This window comes from Salvelinus alpinus, chromosome 8 (genome assembly GCF_045679555.1).
Source record: "Salvelinus alpinus chromosome 8, SLU_Salpinus.1, whole genome shotgun sequence".
In the NCBI taxonomy this organism is placed as follows: Eukaryota; Metazoa; Chordata; class Actinopteri; order Salmoniformes; family Salmonidae; genus Salvelinus; species Salvelinus alpinus.
The window spans coordinates 76,793,085-76,816,056 of NC_092093.1; the positions used below are offsets into that span (position 1 = coordinate 76,793,085).

At 43.5% G+C, this 22,972-nt stretch overlaps 1 protein-coding gene across 4 annotated transcripts in view; it reads left to right on the forward strand.

The window, feature by feature from the left end:
- The window catches only part of LOC139583730 (partitioning defective 3 homolog), a 599,078-nt gene that overhangs the window by 435,475 nt on the left and 140,631 nt on the right, over positions 1–22,972 (forward strand). For all 4 annotated transcript variants that reach the window (XM_071415128.1, XM_071415130.1, XM_071415129.1 and 1 more), the window contains one exon: positions 14,095–14,211. In XM_071415128.1, coding sequence (XP_071271229.1) covers positions 14,095–14,211 — 117 coding nt within the window. The remainder of the gene's footprint in view (positions 1–14,094; positions 14,212–22,972) is intronic.

The following is a 22,972-nucleotide window of genomic DNA, read 5'->3' on the forward strand; positions in this document are numbered from 1 at the left end:
AGGACTCCAAACATGACTGAATTCATAAAGTGGCTTGTTAAGGACCTAATTAAATGTAGCAGCTTCCTCCACGGCCATCCTTGCCCTCTAATGGAACAGTCCCTGGGAACCAAGACTCTCCTCGCACACTCTTATTAGCTCATACTGTATATGTCGGATCCACACTATAGGGACGAACCGAGCTAAGTCTAGCTGCCCTGGTTACACGTTCACCACCGTGCTGGAAGGGACAATGTGTAAAGAAATGTCCCAGTACAGTAAGCGTCAGCCCTGTCATAGTCTCTTCTCTTAGCTGCTCTGTCTGATTAGGCCATAATCAACACTAGACACGCTTCACTCTTTTTAATTGCACTCTGCATTCGCTAACTTTTGTCATCTTCTTCTTTTGTTTTTTGTTTTCCAACTTTGATTACCACTGTGTTGGTATTTCTGTACTGGAAGCGATTCCTTTGATCAATCAGAGCGGAAGTATGCTAACTAGACTGTACGTTGATTCTCAAAGGGATGGAAATTGAAGTCATGAGAACACGAACAACGTAGGAAGATCTGAGAACATTGTGATCCCATTCTGTTTTATCAAACAGCTCAAGTGGGAAAAAAGAATGAATTTTGTAGAATGGAAGGAATATTTAACATCCAAGTTACAAAACAATGTACAATGTACTGTATACGTAAATGAGTTGGGTTTAAATGCAGAGCATGGTGCGCACTGCAGTAATGCAGCTGTTAGAAATGCATAGGGGGAAACCTTTTCTCTTATTTTTCTCCTCTCTTGTGGTACAGTATGTAAATCATCTTATAGTAATACTCATTACTAGTCTGCTCACCCATGCGCTGAACTTACCATGTAATCACATAGAAATTGACCTTTCATATCCGGTGAGTGCCCGGTCCGCTGAAGTGAAGTGTGCGTGTTTGTGTGTGTGCCCTGTTCGCTGATGTGCACATGCTCATTCCATTCCACAAAAACGATGAGGGGGAAATTGTTGAATTATGCTACTGAATTCCTTTTCAAAGCCAACCAATTAAAAGCCAGGACCATACTTCTGTTCCCTCAGCTCTAGACATGTGGTTCTGTGTGTTAGGTGAAATGTTTTCTCTTCTCCTCCCTCATCTCGCTCTGATCTGTTTTTCCTTTTGGTGAGTTTATGTGAGGGTGACAGAGAAATATATACCTCCTTTCATGACTTGCTGGGGATTTGTCATGAGCGATGCTTAATTGGGTCTTCACTGGCACATGATGGGGGGGAGAGAGAGAGAAGATGTTTGTAGCCTGTGCAGAGAGAGTGAGGACAGAGATGTTGTTTTTAAAAGCTGATCCTCTCAGCTGTAGATCTGAGAGAGAGGAGAGATGATGGCAGAATATCTGCACTGTATTTTGGGGGGGGGGTGCTACAGATACTGATGTCTGAGAGGTTGGAGCGTGAACACTACAGAGGCCTGGCCCCAGTGGCTGATGCCTCCCCATCACTGATCTCTCCGAGCTGATTCCTCCAGGAGCTGATCTCTCTTAGCAACTGATCCCTGTAGATCTCTCCCCAGCCCTGTCAGCTCGCTCTGGGTTCTGATCCCCTGCACACGGACACTGGCAGAGCCTTGTCCTTGGATAATTTTCATTTCCATCTCCCTCTGTTTGCCTTCTTGTCTCTCTCTACTCCACCTCTCTTGCTGTCTCTCTCGCTCTCCAATTATCTTCTACCCCCCCCTCCTCTCTCATCTCACTCCTCTCCTTCTCCTGCCCTTGGGTGATTCAACCTCTCTCGTCTCCCTCGGAATTCTGCGAGGATGTATGTCACGGATCAATGATTCAGGTGTCTACTCTCCTGGTGCTTCACATGCGATGCATATTCTAGTCCTGTATGTGTGTGTTTCAAAGAAATGACAGTGAGCTAGATGAACTGCTTCTCCTCTCTTTCAAATGCTTGGACAGATGAAAGTATGCAAAGGCATGACAGGACTGACCAAAGTTTTGTCTAGTTAAAGTCTACTACAAGCTTCTCTGTTAGTTCCATCTATTGTAGAGTGTTGTGTATGTGAACTGTAAGCCTAACTCAGACACACCCGAGGGGCTAGACATGGTGCCCGGGTGATGTGGCGTAGATGTGTGTATGTCGTGCCTTAAATCACAGCTGGAGCAATTAGCAAGTGAAGCAGCAGTCTAGCTGTTTACCTCCAGTGTTTGTGTCTGTGTGTGTTTGTGTGTGTTCTCCCAGCTAACATAGTGAAGTGTATATGAATGAAAAAGGAGCTAGCGCTCAGCATTCAACGTGCTATATTTCACACAGAGGCCCGGCCGCATTACAAAGGACAAGGAACAGCCCAACATGATTGTCTTTAATGTTGCTCATAAATCACAATGATGGGGGGATGCCTGTGGGAGTGTTTGTGTGTGGGTTATGTGTGTGTGTGTGTGTGTGTGTGTGTGTGTGGGTGTGGGTGTGGGTGTGTGTGTGTGTGTGTGTGTGTGCCGTGCGTGCGTGCGTGCTACACACTGAGAGGAACGTTCCAAATCAGCGTCTCTGACACTCGGGATTAAACCCACTTATTATAACATAAATAAATAGTCTATACTCATTCATAAATCCATGCTTTACAATCCGAATGTGCCGCGAGAGATGTGTTTTTTGAGAGGGAATGAGTCAGTGTGGTTTTGAAGGACATACAATCACAAGCATTCACACTCACACAGGGAGAACGTGTTGGCAATATCCAGTCATCTTAACAGGTCATTTCTGCCCATTTAAGTGTTTATTGTTCACACTTGTAAAACACTGCCTTCTTATTGTCCTGATGGTGATCAGTCGGGTCACTTTATCCAACATTCAGGTCAACTGGCCTTGTGCCATTCTGATAGGTGAGCTTGTCTCAGTCTTGACACATTGACAGAAAGAGATGGAGAGACGATGACATGCAGAGAGAGAGAGAAATAGAGGAAGAGATGGAGTGACAAGGACATGCAGAGATCTCGCTCTCTCTGGGGGGCAAGGTGGCTCAGGATAGGACCGACATTCAGCATGGTACGCTGCCTCCTTGGACCGTTTTCATCATTAGGAGTGCTGGCACACTGGGCGCCTGAGCAATGCTGCGCTCCTCATACATAATAACAACCTCCCTCCCTGACTGCCTGCCTGTCTGCCTCCTTCCCTGCTTTCCTACCTCCCTCCCTGCTTGCCTCTCTGCCTGCCTCTCTGATTCCCTCCCCTCCTTCCATCACTCCATGCTTCCCTCCCTGCCTGTTCACCTCACAATGACTATTTAATGATGATACCCAAACCCCATGAAGCCTGGATGGATAATGGGGGACAGAAACACGGTAGGAAACTCAACTGGAAGAAGTCTTAATAAAACAGTAGACAAGTGGTGAGGATGGAATCACTTCTCTGTGAAAATGCTCAAATGGAAGATTCATGACTTGTTTAAGCTTAACCCAGTTTTCCCCTGTCATCATGGGGTTTCGAGAATGACCATTACTTCTCCACGAGGGAGACATTAGTGGATCTGTTGTTGGATTGGAAAATGTTTTTCATGCGCTTCATCAGCTCTCAGAGGACTGTAGCAGGAAACTGAAGATGAAATACACATCTCAAATTCCCTATATCAGTGGTCACCAACAGGTCGATCGCGATCGACTGGTCGATCTCCAAGGCATTCCTTGTCGATTGCAAAACATTTCTGTAAAAAAAACAAAAATAAAGTCCAGCATTCCTGGACTTTTAACCATTTCATGTGTCTGAAGGTACAAACTCTGTCTCCCCGGCGGGCCCAGAGAGCAAATCAAGTGCTATATAGTCCTACCGATGGCCAATTGGATGGGTCAGGTTACCGTGTCTGCAGTAAAGTAGGAAACGCAAAAGAAAAGCTTCGGCAAAGTTGATACTGTGAGATTTCAAAATGTTTAAAACCACGACTGGAGAGAGACTGTCAACGAATACAGCAAAGAGCTTCTGTTTTTATGAGTGAGTTCATGTTTAAGTTCTTACTCAGCGCTGTCAACACTTTGTATTCAACACTTTTATCAGCCATAAAATGTGCGTTCTTCCTTCGTCCACTCAGCGCTACAACAAGCCCTGCAGCTGTAATGAATGAGTAGGAAAGTGTATTTTAAGGCTTGCGTTGCTATTATTAGCAGCTTGGGTCTTTTTTAATATCGAGGAATATTTAACTTACTCTGTTCGTTAGGAGTAACAACATGAATTTCTGCATGAGGCAGAAATAATGCGGTAAAAAAAAAAATATTTTTTAAATAAGAATAATGGGGTGTGACATGAGTTTGGCCATCAGCTGGAAGATGGTGTCCCTTTTTGGTCAGTGTCAGCGGACGAAAAGGACAGCGGAGGGACGTTGAGACTGACCATCAGATGTAGGCAACATCAGCCCAGTAAAATGAAAAGCAAATGATTGAAATGTGTACTCACTCAGCTGTGCTTCACTAGTAATACAACAGCGGATCTATTACCGGTGTGACCATAGCCTACCTCATATGTTTTAAACATACACTACCTTTCAAAAGTTTGGGGTCACCTGTTTTTGAAAGAAAAGCTCATTTTTTGTCCATTAAAATAACTACAAATTGATCAGAAATGCAGTGTACACAGTGTAAATGTTGTAAATGACTATTGTAGCTGGAAACTGCAGATTGTTTATGGAATACCTGCATAGGCGTACAGAGGCCCATTATCAGCAACCATCACTCCTGTGTTCCAATGGCATGTTGTGTTAGCTAATCCAAGTTTACCATTTTAAAAGGCTAATTGATCATTAGAAAACCCTTTTGCAATTATGTTAGCACAGCTGAAAACTGTTGTCCTGATTAAAGAAGCAATAAAACTGGCCTTTAGACTAGTTGAGTATCTGGAGAATCAGCATTTGTGGGTTCGATTACAGGTTCAAAATGGCCAGAAACAAAGTACTTTCTTCTGAAACTCGTTAGTCTATTCTTGTTCTGAGAAATTAAGGCTATTCCATGCGAGAAATTGCCAAGAAACTGAAGATCTCGTACAACGCTGTGTACTACTCCCTTCACAGAACAGTGCAAACTGTCTCTAACCAGAATAGAAAGAGGAGTGGGAGGCCCCGGTGGACAACTGAGCAAGAGGACAAGGACATTAGAGTGTCTAGTTTGAGAAACAGACGCCTCACAAGTCCTCAAATGGCAGCTTCATTAAATAGTACCCACAAAACACCAGACTCAACGTCAACAGTGAAGAGGTGACTCCGGGATGCTGGCCTTCTAGGCAGAGTTCCTCTGTCCAGTGTCTGTGTCATTTTGCCCATCTTAATCTTCTATTTTTATTGGCCAGTCTGAGATATGGCTTTTTCTTTGCAACTCTGCCTAGAAGGCCAGCACCCCAGAAGTCACCTCTTCACAGTCTCCAGGCCCCTTCATGGCTGATCACTCTCCTCAATCACCAGCACTGCTCTGGGGTCCACACTTTCAGTTATTTGTTTTAAACTCTCTCCTGACTAGCTTCAAGGAGAGACTCAGACTCAAGCAGCTATGGATTATGTTAGGGTCTGAGTCAGTCACTGGGAGAGGAGAGAGAGAGACAGCTGTAGTGTTGTTGTTGTGATTTCTCCATCTGTGGGGGGGTTGAGAGGGGGGCCACCAGGGTTGAGTGTCCCCTGGCCAAAGCCAGGCCCCACACAGTCATTTTTAATATAGACAGGGATGGTTGGAGACAGAGAGACAGGCAGACAGACGGACAGGCAGACAGGCAAGGAGGAGAAGGAGATAGGCATACAGAGTGTGAGAGAGAGAGAGATGCCTCTACTGTGTGATGTCCACATCAACATTTCCATCGAATACCCTGTTCATGGTAAACAGGGGAACACAGTTACAAGCGCACAGAAAATGGACCCTATTTTTCTCAGCTCCTCAGCTATCATTTGACACTATCATCTCAAATAGCCCACATTTCATGTCCCTGTTGAATTGTATGATTTTCTGCTTGAAGGATACAGTAGCTGGACCCCATAGTGTTGTTCCGTCTAGGACTGACTTTTATGCTCAATAGTGAGACTTCTGATGAGAAGCATTTTCCCAGAGTGGGCCATGGTGAAATCCCCCACAGAGTGGAGAGCGAGAGAGTCAAGGCCTAATGTCATGAATAAATACATGTCATGCCTCTGTGTTGTATGGGGGACATGCTGCATGGTGCCCATGTCTGCATAAACCATCTCCTTCCCTTCCCATCGCTTGTGCTCTCTCTCTCTCTTTCTATATATATTTTAGCTGCACAGGCTGAAATAGGTTTGGCATGTGCTCTTCAGTTATCAACCTAAGGGTCATTCCACCTAAAGAAATACAAGAAAGAGGATTTCAACACCCACAATCTCTGATTGTTCTGAAATTGTTTCTGTTGCTATAAACAGTCCTGCAACATTTGTTGAACTATAATTTAATATCTGAGATATTAACAAATTAACTAACAAAGTATTAGCTGAGACATAAACCTAACAACTTCAATGACTAGTTTATCATAAATAAATAAAATCACCAAATTCACTGAGAATGCATTTACATAGGATGAAGAAACAATAATCCATGCCGAGGCTCCATACTGCTTGTCAGACATAGATAACTTATACTGTATTCTCGTTGTTGGCGTGGGATTGGTGTGGGATGTGTAGGGAGTCCGTGGGTAGCTTTGGACTATTTCTCTGGATTCCTCATGTCTTACTCATTGTTAGAAAAATGTTTGGTCCAAATTGGATGTTTGGTACTATATTTATTGAATATTATAAGAAACCTATAAATTAAAATGGCCAATTTGGGTGCAACAATTAGCATAATTTCTCAGATATCCAATTATATTTCAACAAAATAATATTGCAGGATTGCTCATCTTGTCTGTTTCTGACAACAGAAATTATTTCAGAAAAATCTGAGATGGTGGTATACAGTACTAGTCAAAAGTTTGGACACACCTACTCATTCAAGAGTTTTTCTTTATTTTTTACTATTTTCTACATTGTAGAATAATAGTGAAGACATCAACACTATGAAATAACACATATGGAATCATGTAGTAACCAAAAAAGTGTTAAAAACAAATCAAAAGATATGTTATATTTGAGATTCTTCAAAGTAGACACCCTTTGCCTTGATGACAGCTTTGCACACTCTTGGCATTCTCTCAACCAGCTTCACCTGGAATGCTTTTCCAACAGTCTTGAAGGAGTTCCCACATATGCTGAGCACTTGTTGGCTGCTTTTCCTTCACTCTGCGGTCCAACTCATTCCAAACCATCTCAATTGGGTTGACTGGTACTGTATACAAATCAACTCCACTTCCTTGGAAACCATTGGCTGAATCAAAGTCAGCCTCCCTACTTCCACCTACGACAGGAAATAAGAGTATGGTTCTGTTCCTTCCTTTCTTCTCAGAGAGTCAGTCTCTAGTGGTGACTACCACTGGTTTGATATTACCATGGAGCTGGATACTGCAATGAGGAGGCAGTGTGTGATTCTGAAATGGCACCCTTTTCCCTATATAGTGCACAAAGTATGTCAAAAGTAGTGCACAAAATAGGGAATAAGGTGTCATTTGAGACTCAGATAATGGGATCTCAAAGGCATAGTAGTATGCTCTTAAAGAGGAGGATAAACATGGAAAATACTGACTGACGTTAGACTGACGTTAGACTGACGTTAGTAGTGTGATAATGAGATCCACGGGGAGAGAAGGTTCATCGGTAGGCGCTGCTGGTTGAAGAGGCAGGAACCCATGGGGTTCTGGTCAAAGGTAGTGCACGGTATAGGGGATAGGGTGCATTTGGGACACATCCTAGGCAGTGTACATCGCCGCGATGTGTTTCAACACCTCACAGGTAGTCCCTGGTAACCAGTGGTGGTGACATCATAACAGGCTCTGCTAACGATAACGATGTCCTCATTAACGAGTGTTAACAATCAACAGGTCACACTGGGAAAAGCTGAGAGAGATTTCACTTGCTCTCTCTGTCCCTTTCATTTGTTCCCTCCCTCCCTCCCTCCCTCCCTCCCTCCCTCCCTCCCTCCCTCCCTCCCTCCCTCCCTCTCTCTCGTTAGTTTTTACAATGCACAGACACATCTCTCTGTGGTTCTGCCTGTGTCTACCCTGAGGTGAAGCAGAATGTGTTCTATGTTATCAGCACGTGAGACTGAGAGAGGAGGGGCCTCTGGTCAAAAGTAGTGCAGTTTATAGGGAATAGGGTGCCATTTGGAACGTAACCTTTCTCCTCCTAACAAGATATTATTAAAATGACATGCTGCTATCTGGGAGTCGCCTTAGGTATCCTGTGCTACTCTACTCTACCATGATTGTGCTTTGGCCTGACTGACTCACTGGTTTGCATTGAAACACAGAGGGCGGGCTGGGGAAGGAGTTGTTAACACACTGAGGGTGTTTTGATACCTGCAATGAGAATCATAATCATGTCTATTCTGATTCACATCCAAGAAAACAAATTGCTGTGTATTACCTAGATGACTTTATAGATTACCGTTAAGAAAGCCTTGGGTGGAGTGGAGGGAGGGAAGGAGGGTGGGAGGAGAGATAGAGAGGCAGAGCCATGTTATTTATTTTCTCCCTGGCTGTGACAGACAAACCGTCTGGCTCGGCTCAGCACAGGCAGCGACTTGGACGCCTGTATGGGTTCTGACTCTGGCCTGGGGAGATGCGGATTAACGTTCAGGTTGGTGGAGCAGAAACTGTAATGATTATCTCTGACCTTGAGATTATTGAAGTTAATAAATAAAAAAATTATTATTTTTTTTTTTCATTTGCAGCTAAACTACTACTAATACAAATTGGTTAACAAACTGCCACCTGGAGTGTGTTGCGTGCGTGCGTGCGTGCGTGCGTGCGTGCGTGCGTGCGTGCGTGTGCTCTACCAAAAGGCTGCTGATGAGATGACTCATCATATTTCTACCTGTCTAAAGATCGTTAGACTGTAGTTTGTCATTAGATCATTTATTTATTGGATTCTTCCTTTTCTAAAACAAGGCAATTACCTACGCAGACACTTAAAGGTCCTGAAGGATACTAAACATCAATATGATCTTAAGTTGTTTATTTCTGAAGAAATGTTATGTATCAGGGATTGCTATTTGCTAATGAAAAATATTGACTTAAAAAATATTGTGCGTCCTAGCGGCAAGTGGCAAGGCTGTCCACTCCAGTTTGTTTAGCTAATCCCGTGTTTCGCTCTGTTCCCGCTGGCTAACGTCATGGCTGTTACACCAGCGAGCTGAGCAAAGCTGTATCAATCTGTCCGTTAACCAGTAACCACGGCGATAGCCTTCTAATAGCTCTTGTAATATGGCGGTTCCCTCCGCCCCTGCTTTGATGTCTGTCTGTGCTCAGGCCCTCCCTTTCTCCCTCTCCCTCTCTCCCTTTCTTTCTCCCTCTCTCTCACTCTCTCTGTCCAGCGGCTATGAGAAATAACCTTTCATATTAGGTCTCTCTCCGTCTCATACCCAGCGGTTTGATATGAGTTTAATCCGCACTATGATTCACTCTATCTTTCACTGTGACAAATCCTTTACTTTATTGATGTTGATTTTCCCCAAGAAGTTGAGAAAGTTTTACTCCCTTTTGGCTCTAATTTGTCAATACTTCATATGTTTGGTTTATCAGCCTTTTTAAGCTCGTTTTTTTCCTCCATTCTCCTGATCCATCTATATTACTTTAAAAGTTAAAAAGAAGGGAAGGAGGGAAAAGAAGAGAAGAAGAAAGGTGAATGTTTCTCGGTGTGGGAATTAGTTAATGAAAGTCCTTGAAGTGAGGAGAGGGAGCGAGGGAGGAGGCTGTCACCTGCCCTGTTGATAGATAGCGCTCCTTATTAATAGTATTCCCTTCGCAGGGTTTTATGCCTTTACTTGAGCCATTTGTTGATGAATTAATCAGGTAATGCAGGCTATCTCTAGGACAAAACACAACAGTAGTTCTCCTTGGATTGTATGCAATCTCAGGTGTAAAGAATCTCTCCCACGAGACTTCCCTATCTAGTGCCCTTGTTTTGACCAGGGCCCAAAGTAGTGGACTATTTAGGGAATAGGGTGCCATTTGGGACAAAGCTTAGAACCGCACTCCATTCAAAAGATTACAGTCCAAGCAGTAAGCGCTACAACAAGCCAAAGGAAGCCATTCCATTTGCAGAGTGGGCTTGTTTAAATGTAAAGGAGAACATTAAACAACAGAGGGGAAATGGGTCTCCCATTTCATGAATATATTTAATTTAGTAGCCCTACGTCATCGCTGTCTGATGTTATTCTTTCATTGTTGGGAAAACATTTTGAAACTGTCAAACTGCTTTGGCAAGAAGTCAGAATAAACAAAGTGAATAGACTCAAAGTACAACATAACATGGACCAAGAGGTCTGTCTGTTCAACCTATTACCTAACACCCGCTCCGTAAGAATACAGCACTTTCAGTCTGAAAATGGAATGGGATTTTTCTGCAATCAATGCAGCTTTTCATAATAATTGTTAATGTGTACAATGCGTGCATTGAGCCATCAAAATGAATACAGTTATTGAATCCCCTCATACATTAAGTCCACAGGAGGTTGGTGGAACCTTAATTGGGAAGGACGGGCTTGTGGTAATGGCTGGAGCGGAATAAGTGGAATGTTATCAAATGCATCAAACACATGGTGTGATGCCATTCCATTCGCTCAGTTCCAGCCATTATTATGAGCCATCCTCCCCTTAGCAGCCTCCACTGATTGATTTACATGTATATCCATACACATTGTTATTGCCTTGCCTCTATACAGATCAGATCTTTGGCATCAGCAACACACACATACACAAACCCACGAGGCAGACTCACCATGGAACCCATAACCAGCTCCATGCATGTGTTGTAATATTACACATGTGTTCATATTTCTAGAAGTGGCTTTCAAACTGAGCACCTGGTGCACTTCCTGAATGCACTTTCTGAATTCCTGTCTACTTCCTGTGTCCTTCCTCCTGCTGCTTTGAGTTCCCTCACAGCTGGCACCATTATAGAAAAAAAGTGGCAGGAAATTACATCACAGGCAGTATTTAACGAGAGGGGCTTTCCTGGACAGTGTCTTTAGAGAGTGCTCACACCACATAAATAACAACTGTGGATGCGACCCAAATGGCAATTGGCCCTGGTCAAAAGTAGCGCACTATATAGGGAATAAGGGACTGTTTGGGACACAACAACATTTAATGAGCCCAAGCCCCCCCCCAAAAAACGAATTATTGTGCCATCATCCAATATATATGTGATATAGGCTACTGCACATTACGCGCAACAGAAAAACATAAAAGCCCATGGTTGTAGCTAGCTATATGCTCTCTTTGGTAAATAAATGAAACTAGCTCTGGTAGGTTAATCTTTTTGAGTGTGAACTGTATTACTGTACTGTATTGTATTATACTGTATAATATGGACTGGAATTACACACGTTCAAACCATGATAAAGCAGAAGACAACATGGGATTCTTGTGCAGTACATGCAGCCTACAAAGTTATAGTATAGGCTAGCAAATTTTATTTTAATTTTGAAATATAATAGGGCCTATTTGTATAATTAGTAGGCTGACGCATATATACCTCTCATATTTCCCCTAATGTTATTAGCCTACCTCCTTCTCTCTCTCTTGTTGCTTCATTCCTTCCTCGCTTTCAACAGTTAAATGAAATACGCTTCATCATTCTAATGACATCCTTGAATAATGTAGGACTAGAATTAGATGCAGAAGGATTTCACTTCTCTTCACAAAGGTTTAATGGTTATTGGTCTGAATATATACGGTAACTGCTCTAGCCTAACACAAGAGCGTCCGCTCTTCTTTCACACTACCCGTGAGTTCTATTGGCTACTGAATTTAACATTCAGCAAAAAATAGCTTGCGTCGCCTCTTTGAATACTTTATTGGTATAAGAAACAAATAAAATCCAACACGCTATTCTAGTCTAGCTTTTCCTGCATGGGACTCCAAGAGCTAAGGAGTGTTTTTTTTTAAAGGAGAGAGGCCAGCGGAGCACAGGTGTGTGCGTGTTGCGCAAGAGACAGAGGCTATAAGTTAGAAGCGTATTATGCATAACCCATCATGAATTAGTTAAATTAGTACTGCATTGAATGAATTACCTGAAAGAGGTAGGCTAGGACATCTATATATAGGGCCATACTGTATATCAATCTATATATACATCTATATATACATACATATACTGTATATAAAGGGTTATATGTCAATCTAGAAGAGGATTATCTATCTTGGATGTAATTTTAATGGAGTTGATGAAGAGAGAGAGCCTGCTAGAGAGTGCTCGCGGGTGCACTGATTTAAAGCAAAGGTATTCAAGTGAAAGACTGGAGCTGCAATTTAAAAAATGGTAATCTTTACAATGAAAAAACAAGGTGACCCCCGAAAGCTGGGTGGAGATGGGTAAATTAGAAGCACATTCAGTCTTTATATTACTGTAGCATAAACTATGCTGCAGCAAATGTAGGCCTACCTGTCACAAGAAAAATGTTACCATGATGAGATACTGTAGGTCTACATCCATACTGAGATGGGCTGTCTGTCCCAAACCCTGAGCGTTGATTCATCATGCAGAGGACGTAAAGACAGATTTAGACATCACATATCATTTAACAGTTCCATTTCACACCATATAAATACTTTCTTTTAATTTACTGGTTTCTCACAGTTATTTATCCTAGGATTGTGGTTTTGGACGGTAAATCCCAGTAAATCTCGGTAACCGGGTTCCCGCCATTCAACCCTAATCAGCATCCACCCTGGACATCCTCCATGCCTCACAGGGAAAACTCTCATGATGATTATTGTACTGTACAGGTCATATACCCATTTGACACATAAGATGTGGTATATGACCTGTAAAAAATAAAAGGCAATGTTTGTATGACCCCCTTTCAAAAAGCCCCTTATATACTACTTTCTTGGAGGTATACCTCTTTTTATACATATCAGTGGATAACTTGCAAATTAGTAGGGGTGTGGGGTGTTGTTAAACCATGGAGACTGTTTGCATTTCAAATTAGGGAGGTGTTAAACAATGGATTGTTAATGTATTTACCAGCAAGAAAGCAGTGAACCATTCACACAGACCTGATACCTGTATTTTTGTTGCAGGAATCATGACTAGGTCTTTAGCTGGCTTTTATTTGTCCATGTTTTTTTAACCCCTAATCCTTTTCAGATATACCAAAAAGCTGCTATAAAAAAGCAGGAATGGTAAAATAGTGGGATTTTGGTCTGTGTATGAAATGGATAATAAAGTAGCTCTGATATGATGGTGGTAACCCCATCCATGCTCTTCTGATCCCCTCTCCTATCTATCCTCCATCATTTTCTCACACCCCTCAGACAGGCAGAGTTTCCAGTCATTTGCACATAGCTGCACATATAGGACTGAGCGGGGGAATTTACGATCGTCAGGCGCAGTTATTCTCACCCATCTATAAAGCTGTCGTGGATTTACCGCTGCCTCCATGTCACCCGCGTCATTAAAATGTAAAAGTTTGCCGCCGCGTCGCCGAGAAAGTTGCAAATGATGCCAGAGAGCGGCTTCTATGGCTCTGCTAACTGAAATTCACCCAGCAGCTCAGAGTAGTGTGTGCACCTCAGTCAGACTGAATCACAAGCTGTCACAGCTCCCATCACACTCAGTAAACCTTATGAGAGAGGTTTCAGACGGAAGTCTATATCCATTTGATAGAGTATTACCTTCTTGCTGTATTAAAACCGACTTGCTTTTAACTTGTTAACATTTCTGGACAATAAAGTTGGATGATTTAGCAGTGCGGGGAAACCACATCTTGACATTTGATTTGATTCAATATGGCACCATCTGTCGTGAATGTTTTTATTTTGAAGTTAGTTATTTCTTCAAGCCAAAGAGCATAGTAGAGTTCTCACATATAAAGTCTCTTACATTTTCACAGTTGCCCAAAGCCCAACAGTATCTGACACATTTCAGGACATTTCCACAAATCCTCTCTGTGAGAGATAGGGGATTCAAGAAAGGCCCAGCTCGCGACCTAGACTAGAACAAAGCCTGGGCATCAATTAAATACCTTCCCCCTTATTGTGTCTCCAGGTTTGGGAAGCACCGCAATGGAGACAAGATGGAGCGTAAGGGGTCGAGTAAATCTAAGATGGAGGACACACAGGCGTCTGAGGAGGAGATGCTACGGATGAAACTGGAGCAGGAGAGGTGAGTGTGTGTTTGTGCCTGTGCATGTGTTTACAGGGCTCGCCCGGCTTGGTAATAGCCTCACAATTAAGTCTGTGAGGAGAATGCACAGCGCTGCTACATGCTGCTGCCCGGGAAAATGTGCAAACTGCCCAATTAACTAAATGGGGCGGTGTGGAAAGAGGAAAGTTCTGGGAAAGCATTCCGATGTCAATTTGTAAACGTCCAGGCCTTTTATAACAGTACATTAAATTGATCATTTCTAAAGATTTTTTGCTTTGTGCCATTGAATGGACCTAACCTGCTAATGGTCCTGGTTCGCTCCTTCTGCTTTGACTGATTGAATTGCCGGTCTCATTAGAATTGTCAAATCAATGTTGTAGGGCATTTCTCTTTTCTTTTTGGCAGTAAAAAGGTTGTTAATCGTTCAAGAATCTGGCGTTTGGTTTCGTCATCCTGGACTCTGTTAGTCCCTCGATGTTTTAGGGGACGTTGAGGCCTCTGTATGGTTACATACTAAATTGCACCCTATTCCCTTTATAGTACACTACTTTTGACCAGATGGCACCCTATTCCTTAAATAGTGCACTACTTTTGACCAGAGGCATATGGGGCCTGGTCAGAAGTAATGCACTATAAAGGGAATAGGGTGCCATTTGGGACACAGGCGATGTATAAGTGAACGGACATATGTGTTTTTTGTTTTCTCCGCCTCATTCCTTCCTTGCAGACAAGCTCTATTAAATTCACTTGACTGAAGGACAATATCAGTGGTTGTGTGAATGGAACGAGGGGCTTGCTGCCTCTATTGTTCTCTGCAAGCCAAAATGAATGACAAATGAACTCGGTTATCAAACTACTGTTGGTAATGAAGGTAATTGAAAACAAACAATGGAGTTGATATTGCTCTCAGTGGAAAGAGAGGGAGGGAGTGAGGATAGCTGCCTGTCGGATACACACACACACACACACACACACACACACACACACACACACACACACACACACACACACACACACACACACACACACACACACACACACACACACACACACACAACAATGGTCTTCCTATTCAATGGGACATCTGGAGACAGTCTTCATAGAGGCTAGACTGTGACATGCAGGGAATGTCTTGTCTTGTGCTCTGTGAGCCCTGGCTGTCCCTCTGGCTGCTGGCCCAACACATTGCCAGCACGCCCCAGAGACCCACAGCCTTCCTATCCAGAGCCTTCCAAAGCCTCTGTCCCTTTGAGGCTCTCCCAAACGTCTGCCATGCAAAGCCGGTATAAAACAGCACAGACACAGACTGGGGCTAAGCCTAAAACATGCCCTCACCCTTCCCCTCCTTTCCTTACTCCCCTCACTCCCCAATCACTATTTGTCTGGATCTTGACTTGTATACGTTTCTCCTTCTCCCATTTAGTCTGTTTCCTCTCCGTTCTGCATGTCTAAGCCCTAGTGTCAGAGCACTGGAGCGCTGGAGCACTATACAACAGGGCCACTTTCCTTTCCCCTTCTCACCATCCCAAAATGCCATCACTTAACCAGAATGGAAATTCTAAATTGACTCTCAGATAATGGAAATGGAATCTGGGAATCCTTTGGGAAATCGTCTGTGGTATTAATACAGTAACCTGACGTCTCGGGGAGGAGGGAGCTGGCTCAGCCTGATATTCAAAGCATGGCAGTTCAGGGGGGCGACAGCTCTAAAATCAATTACCTCTGTATTTTGGGTTGTGTTACGCCACTCAGAGGTGCAAATTTTGATAGAGGTGGTGTGCTGACACTGAGGGTGGGTCTTGCTCAAGGCAAATGCACTGATTGATTATATAGGGCCCATTGAGAATGGGTTATTTTAGACACAGCGGTTATGATATTATGGATCGAGGGAGCGGGGGAAACGGGGACTATATTTCTAAAACTAGCGCACGTACAGTAAGCCCAGAAGGGGAAGTGTCAGGGATGTCGGGATGGCCCGTTGCCAAACACACCACTCAGCTGACACCGACGATTTAATTGAAGCACACATTTTGAGCGGAGCTTTTATTGATTCTAAAAATATGTATTTAACTAGTCAAGTCAGTTAAAACTTCTTATGGCTGCAATTCCGCTAACGGGATCGATATGACAACAGCCAGTGAAAGTGCAGGGCGCCAAATTCAAACAACAGAAATCTCATAATTAAAATTCCTCAAACATACATGTGTCTTATATCATTTTAAAGGTAATCGTGTTGTTAATCCCACCAAAGTGTCCGATTTCAAATATGCTTTTCAGCGAAAGCACTACAAACGATTATGTTAGGTCACCACCAAACCACAATAAGCACAGCCATTTTTCCAGCGAAAGATAGCAGTCACAAAAAGCAGAAATAGAGATAAAATGAATCACTAACCTTTGATGATCTTCATCAGATGACACTCATAGGATTTCATGTTACACAATACATGCATGTTTTGTTTGATAAAGTTCATATTTATATAAAAAAATCGGAGTTTACATTGGCGCGTTACATTCACTAGTTCCAAAAACATCAAGTGATTTTGCATAGCCACATCGTTTCAACAGAAATACTCATCATAAATGTAGATGATAATAGTTATACACATGGAATTATAGATATACCTCTCCTTAATGCAACCGCTGTGTCAGATTTCAAAAAAACTTTACGGAAAAAGCAAACCATGCAATAATCTGAGACGGCGCTCAGATCAATAGCCAAATTAGCCGTCATGTTGGAGTCAACAGAAACCAGAAATACATGATAAATGTTTCCTTACCTTTGATGAACTTCATCAGAATGCAGTCCTAGGAATCCCAGGTCCACAATAAATGCTTGATTTGTTCGATAATGTCCGTTATTTATGTCCAATTAGCTACTTTGGTTAGCGAGTTTGGTAAACAATTCCAAAGTCACAAAGCACTATAACGTGACGAAATGTCCAAAAGTTCCGTAACAGTCAGTAGAAACATGTCAAACGATGTACTGAATCAATCTTTAGAATGTTGTTAACATACATCTTGAATAACGTTCCAACCGGAGAATTACATTGACTTCAGTTGAGCGATGGAACGGAGCTGCCTCTCACATGAACGCGCGTGGCAGTGGTGAATCATTCCTGTCTCCTTCGGCCCCCCTTCACATTAGAGTCATCAGACAAAGTTCTATTGACTGTTGACATCTAGTGGAAGCCGTAGGAAGTGAAAACTCATCCATATCTCGCTGTAATTTCAATGGGAAGTTGGTTGAAAATCTAGCAGCCGCAGAAAAAATCCAAACAGGAAGTGGAACTTCTCAGGTTTTTGCCTGCCATATGAGTTCTGTTATACTCACAGACATAATTCAAACAGTTTTAGAAACTTCAGAGTGTTTTCTATCCAATACTAATAATAATATGCATATATTAGCAACTATGACTTAGGAGCAGGCCGTTTACTCTGGGCACCTTTCATCCAAGCTACTCAATACTGCCCCTGCAGCCATAAGAAGTTAAGAACAAATTCTTCTTTCAATGACGGCCTAGGAACAGTGGGTTAACTGCCTTGTTCAGGGGCAGAACGACAGATGTTTACCTTGTCTGCTCGGGGATTTGATCTAGCAACCTTTCTGTTACTGGCCCAACGCTCTAACCACTAGGCTACCTGCCTCCCGTAAAGAGAAGACATAGAGAAGGTTAGGGTGGATTAATGTGATATCCTAGTTGTAGTCTGTACCCTCTTCTTCCCTGTTCTGGTCTGCTATGAGGAAACTATAAAACAGATGGCATGTGTTACATATCTAGGGGTCTGACCTTAATAACATTATAAAAAGTATGGTTTCGATTACAGTGTTAAGAGACACTATTAGACCAAGTTTATTCTGCAAAATAGCCTCCATGTATTGTAGTCTTGCGTTTATATCTGAGTGCCTCAGATATAGTAGAAACACTGATGCTGAAATATCATCTACCAGGGTACAGAACCCAGCAGTGCAGTGATGAACCATTCTGAAGTTGATAAAGAATCATCATCAGCACCATTTGTTTTGCTATAATCTCACAAATGATATGCAACTGCCTGCCTGCCTGCCACCTGTGTTGCTGTTCAGCAGACTCCATTCCTCATCAAGCGCTTCATTAAGACCTAGCTGGAGAGGCCCTCCACACACACACACACACACACACACACACACACACACACACACACACACACACACACACACACACACACACACACACACACACACACACACACACACACACACACACACACACACACACACACACACACACACACACACACACACACACACACACACACACACACAAACACACCGCCCTCAGCACAACAGCCATTACAAGGCTTTATGCCTGTGGACAACCGCTGGCTACTCTACCTGATTGCACCACACTGAGGGACTAGCATGATTCTCTTTGATTGGTACCATGCAGGTTGGATGGGGTAGGAATAGTACAGAGAGTCCGTGTGTTTCAGGGGATCCGTTTGAGCAAGGTAAGGTACAGGATCACTCATCTTTATAATGAGTGGTTATTTGGGATACAAGGCGATTCCTAGATTGCTTGCTCAGGCCAATCCCTTTGAACGCGCTGATTCTCTCTCTCAGTGCCTGGGGTTTAGTGTGGCCTGCCGTCAATCAAGCAGAGAGATTCCAAGAGGAGGATATGCATTATTCCCTTTCATGACTCCTGGTGTGCTGAGATTGGGATTGTCTCATTGTTTTGTCAGTTTACCAGAGCATCTGTCTGAAGCCAGATCTAAACCCACCACACAGTAGCAACCTGCTGGTGTCTGCTGCCTCTGTCTTAAACTTGTATCCAACTGCAACCGTTCCTTCACCCCCCCCCCCCCCCCCTCTCTGCCCCCCCCCCCTCTCTCTGCCCCCCCCCTCCCTCTCTGTTTCTTCCCCCTCTCTCCCCCCTCTCTCTCTGTTTCTCCCCCTCTCTCTCTCTGCCCCCCCTCTCTCTGTTTCCCCCCTCTCTATCTCTGTTTCTCCCCCTCTCTCTCTCTGTCCCCCCCCCCCCTATCTCTCTGTCCCTTCCCCCCCCTCTCTCCCTCTATTTCTCTCACTATTTCTCTCTCTCTCTGTGACTGTGGCGTGAGATTATGATGTCCCTTCTCTTATCTGGTTGGCTCCTCTGAGCTTCTAATCAGTGGCTCACACTCCTCCATCCCTTCATCTCACTCTCCTCCTGCTCCCAGACCAGAAGCCTTGTAGTGCCTGTTTGGCTGTTTCCACCACGTCTGCCTGTTTGTTTGGTTTCCTGCTGATGCCAGCCAACCAAAGGCAAGGTATACTGCTCCTGTTCTATAGTTTGTCAGTCAGCAGTTACAGTAGCATCACACAACACAAGTGTGGTTGGTCGGGTTTCAAGGAACTAGGAGCTGCAAGATCAACTAGCCTTCCATTTCCTTATTTTACAATGCAAATGGACCCTGTATTCATGTAATACTACAGACCTCAGCATCACATCAGTGTGGCTGGTTGGTTTTGAGGAATTAAGCCACAACGTTTCTATTTTAGAATGAGTACTGAAACGTCAGTTGAGAGTACATAAAGTGTACGACTTTCCTCTGTTAAATGAGATTAGAAATGAAACTTGTGTTAATGTCTTACTAATTACAGTGTCTATAATTACGCAGCAGGTACTTCATAACTTGTTACTGCACTAAGTTAATGTGTGTTAGTCATTATCTCAGCTGATCCCTTCATAACAGTAATTGTTTTACCAAATAATTAGCTTCGTTCTAAAAAAAAATTGTAACGTGTTGCTGTCTGTCGTCATTAACATGTTGAGTTCAATGAGAGATCAAAGGAACTGATTGCAGGCCTGATTATATTTGTAATTATTTGATACTCAATTAATTTGATAATTGATACTCTGCAGCAAGCTACATGTGATTATTACAGAATTGAATTGTGCCAAATTGTTTGCCTGATAAAAGTATGTAAAATAAAGTGTCAACCTAAAAGAGTCTGTCCATCAGAGTCTTAATGGGAGCACAGTCCTTTGCACACAAGATTGTACTTTTGTGGGGAGGGGGGGGTTCTCAACCAATTTGTTTGAATGTGGGAAGAAAGAATATATGCAAGATATCTACAAGAGTTACTAAAGAAAGCAATGCATTCTGTTTCATCCCGCCTCTGCTACCAAGCATATTGAACAGCCAGACTCTCTCCAAGTGGAACTCTGTAAGTGCAGACTTAGTAATGAGCGTTTGAATACAGCAGCCGCCTCCTCTCTCTCTCCCTCTCTCTCGCTCCCGCCTCCCCCCCCATTGAAAGACATACGGAGGAGGGTACATTGGCTTAATCTGTCCAGAATTACACAGACTTGTTTGATAAACACTCCGATTTATTCAGCGCACAGAAGAAGGACCTCAGGCGAGCCGACTTGTCAGTAGTGCACCGCTCTAGTAGTATACACTCAGTAGTAGTCAGTAGTGCACCGCTCTAGTAGTATACACTCAGTAGTAGTCAGTAGTGCACCGCTCTAGTAGTATACACTCAGTAGTAGTCAGTAGTGCACCGCTCTAGTAGTATACACTCAGTAGTAGTCAGTAGTGCACCGCTCTAGTAGTATACACTCAGTAGTAGTCAGTAGTGCACCGCTCTAGTAGTATACACTCAGTAGTAGTCAGTAGTGCACCGCTCTAGTAGTATACACTCAGTAGTAGTCAGTAGTGCACCGCTCTAGTAGTATACACTCAGTAGTAGTCAGTAGTGCACCGCTCTAGTAGTATACACTCAGTAGTAGTCAGTAGTGCACCGCTCTAGTAGTATACACTCAGTAGTAGTCAGTAGTGCACCGCTCTAGTAGTATACACTCAGTAGTAGTCAGTAGTGCACCGCTCTAGTAGTATACACTCAGTAGTAGTCAGTAGTGCACCGCTCTAGTAGTATACACTCAGTAGTAGTCAGTAGTGCACCGCTCTAGTAGTATACACTCAGTAGTAGTCAGTAGTGCACCGCTCTAGTAGTATACACTCAGTAGTAGTCAGTAGTGCACCGCTCTAGTAGTATACACTCAGTAGTAGTCAGTAGTGCACCGCTCTAGTAGTATACACTCAGTAGTAGTCAGTAGTGCACCGCTCTAGTAGTATACACTCAGTAGTAGTCAGTAGTGCACCGCTCTAGTAGTATACACTCAGTAGTAGTCAGTAGTGCACCGCTCTAGTAGTATACACTCAGTAGTAGTCAGTAGTGCACCGCTCTAGTAGTATACACTCAGTAGTAGTCAGTAGTGCACCGCTCTAGTAGTATACACTCAGTAGTAGTCAGTAGTGCACCGCTCTAGTAGTATACACTCAGTAGTAGTCAGTAGTGCACCGCTCTAGTAGTATACACTCAGTAGTAGTCAGTAGTGCACCGCTCTAGTAGTATACACTCAGTAGTAGTCAGTAGTGCACCGCTCTAGTAGTATACACTCAGTAGTAGTCAGTAGTGCACCGCTCTCTTTGCAACTTCAACTCTCTCCTAACTTTCTCTTTGAAAATGAAACAAACATGGCGGATTCTTCTCTCAACTTAATGCAGTGACTCACACTTCTGAGTTGTTTACCGTTGAGGGGCACCTTGTGGTTTTAATTGTGATGTGTGTGTGTGTGTGTGCTAGCTGTGTGATGCCAAAGAGCTCTCTTCTAACAGCAACGAAGACAACAAATGAAGAAGGAAGCCACTTACCTGGAATCGAGGAAAGAAACCTTCTGGCAAATGTGTTTTAAGAGATTGTCAGTCAAAACCTCAATGATAAACCCCTGACTTGCCATAATCCCTTGCATTACAGTATCTAGAGCATCCTGGGCTAAGCGGAAATTCCATTTCCCTTGCATTGTTTCCCGAAACATCCTTTTGAGCTAGTTTGCCCTGTAAAAGAGAGGAGAGAGAAATGAGTAAGGACAGTGTTAGGAGGAGTAGAGGTGAAGAGAAGATAGACTAGAGACTAAGGAGAGACAACCGAGGAAAGAAGAGAAAGGAGATAGAGGAGTGGAGAAATAGAGGTGAGAACGTGTTAAGAAGAGAGGAGAGTAAGGACAGAGAAGAGGAGAGGTGAGAGTAGTAAGGATAGAGTAAAGAGACAGGAGAGGTGAGAGAGTCCACAGTAGAGAGGAGAGACACTGCCTAGTTAATTAAGGGTGATGCAGTAATGGAGTGCTTAGTGTAGGCAGGGCTCTTCTTCATGTCAACACCACACTGGGTCATTAATTACGTAATGGAGTTAAGGCTGGGCGATGGGAGGGTAGGGGGGCGGGCAGTTACCCTACTTCACTGACCAAGCAAGCAAATGGGGCCTACCCACCACATGGCACAGGGGTTCGGATAGGGGGGAAATGTGCCATGGAACCCTGGTTGTGAGCTGGTCAGCGTGTGTGAGACATCACACCTGTTGAATATGGAGATGACTGTCATGTTACACTGGCATTGTAGGCAATCTGGCTGCTGTTGGTTGGCCCTCAGCTAGAGGTGCAAAGCCATCTGATCTGAGGGTGAAGCTCGTTCTCTCTCTCTCTCTCTCTCTTTCTCTCTCTCTCTTTCTCTCTCTCTCTCTCTCTCTCTCTCTTTCTCTCTCTCTCTCTCTCTCTCTCTCTCTCTCTCTCTCTCTCTCTCTCTCTCTCTCTCTCTGTCTCTGTCTCTGTCTCTGTCTCTGTCTCTGTCTCTCTCTGTCCTGACCTGTCTGTCTGTCTGTCTGTCTGTCTGTCTGTCTGTCTGTCTGTCTGTCTGTCTGTCCTGTCTGTCCTGTCTGTCCTGTCTGTCCTGTCTATCTGTACTGTCTGTCTGTCCT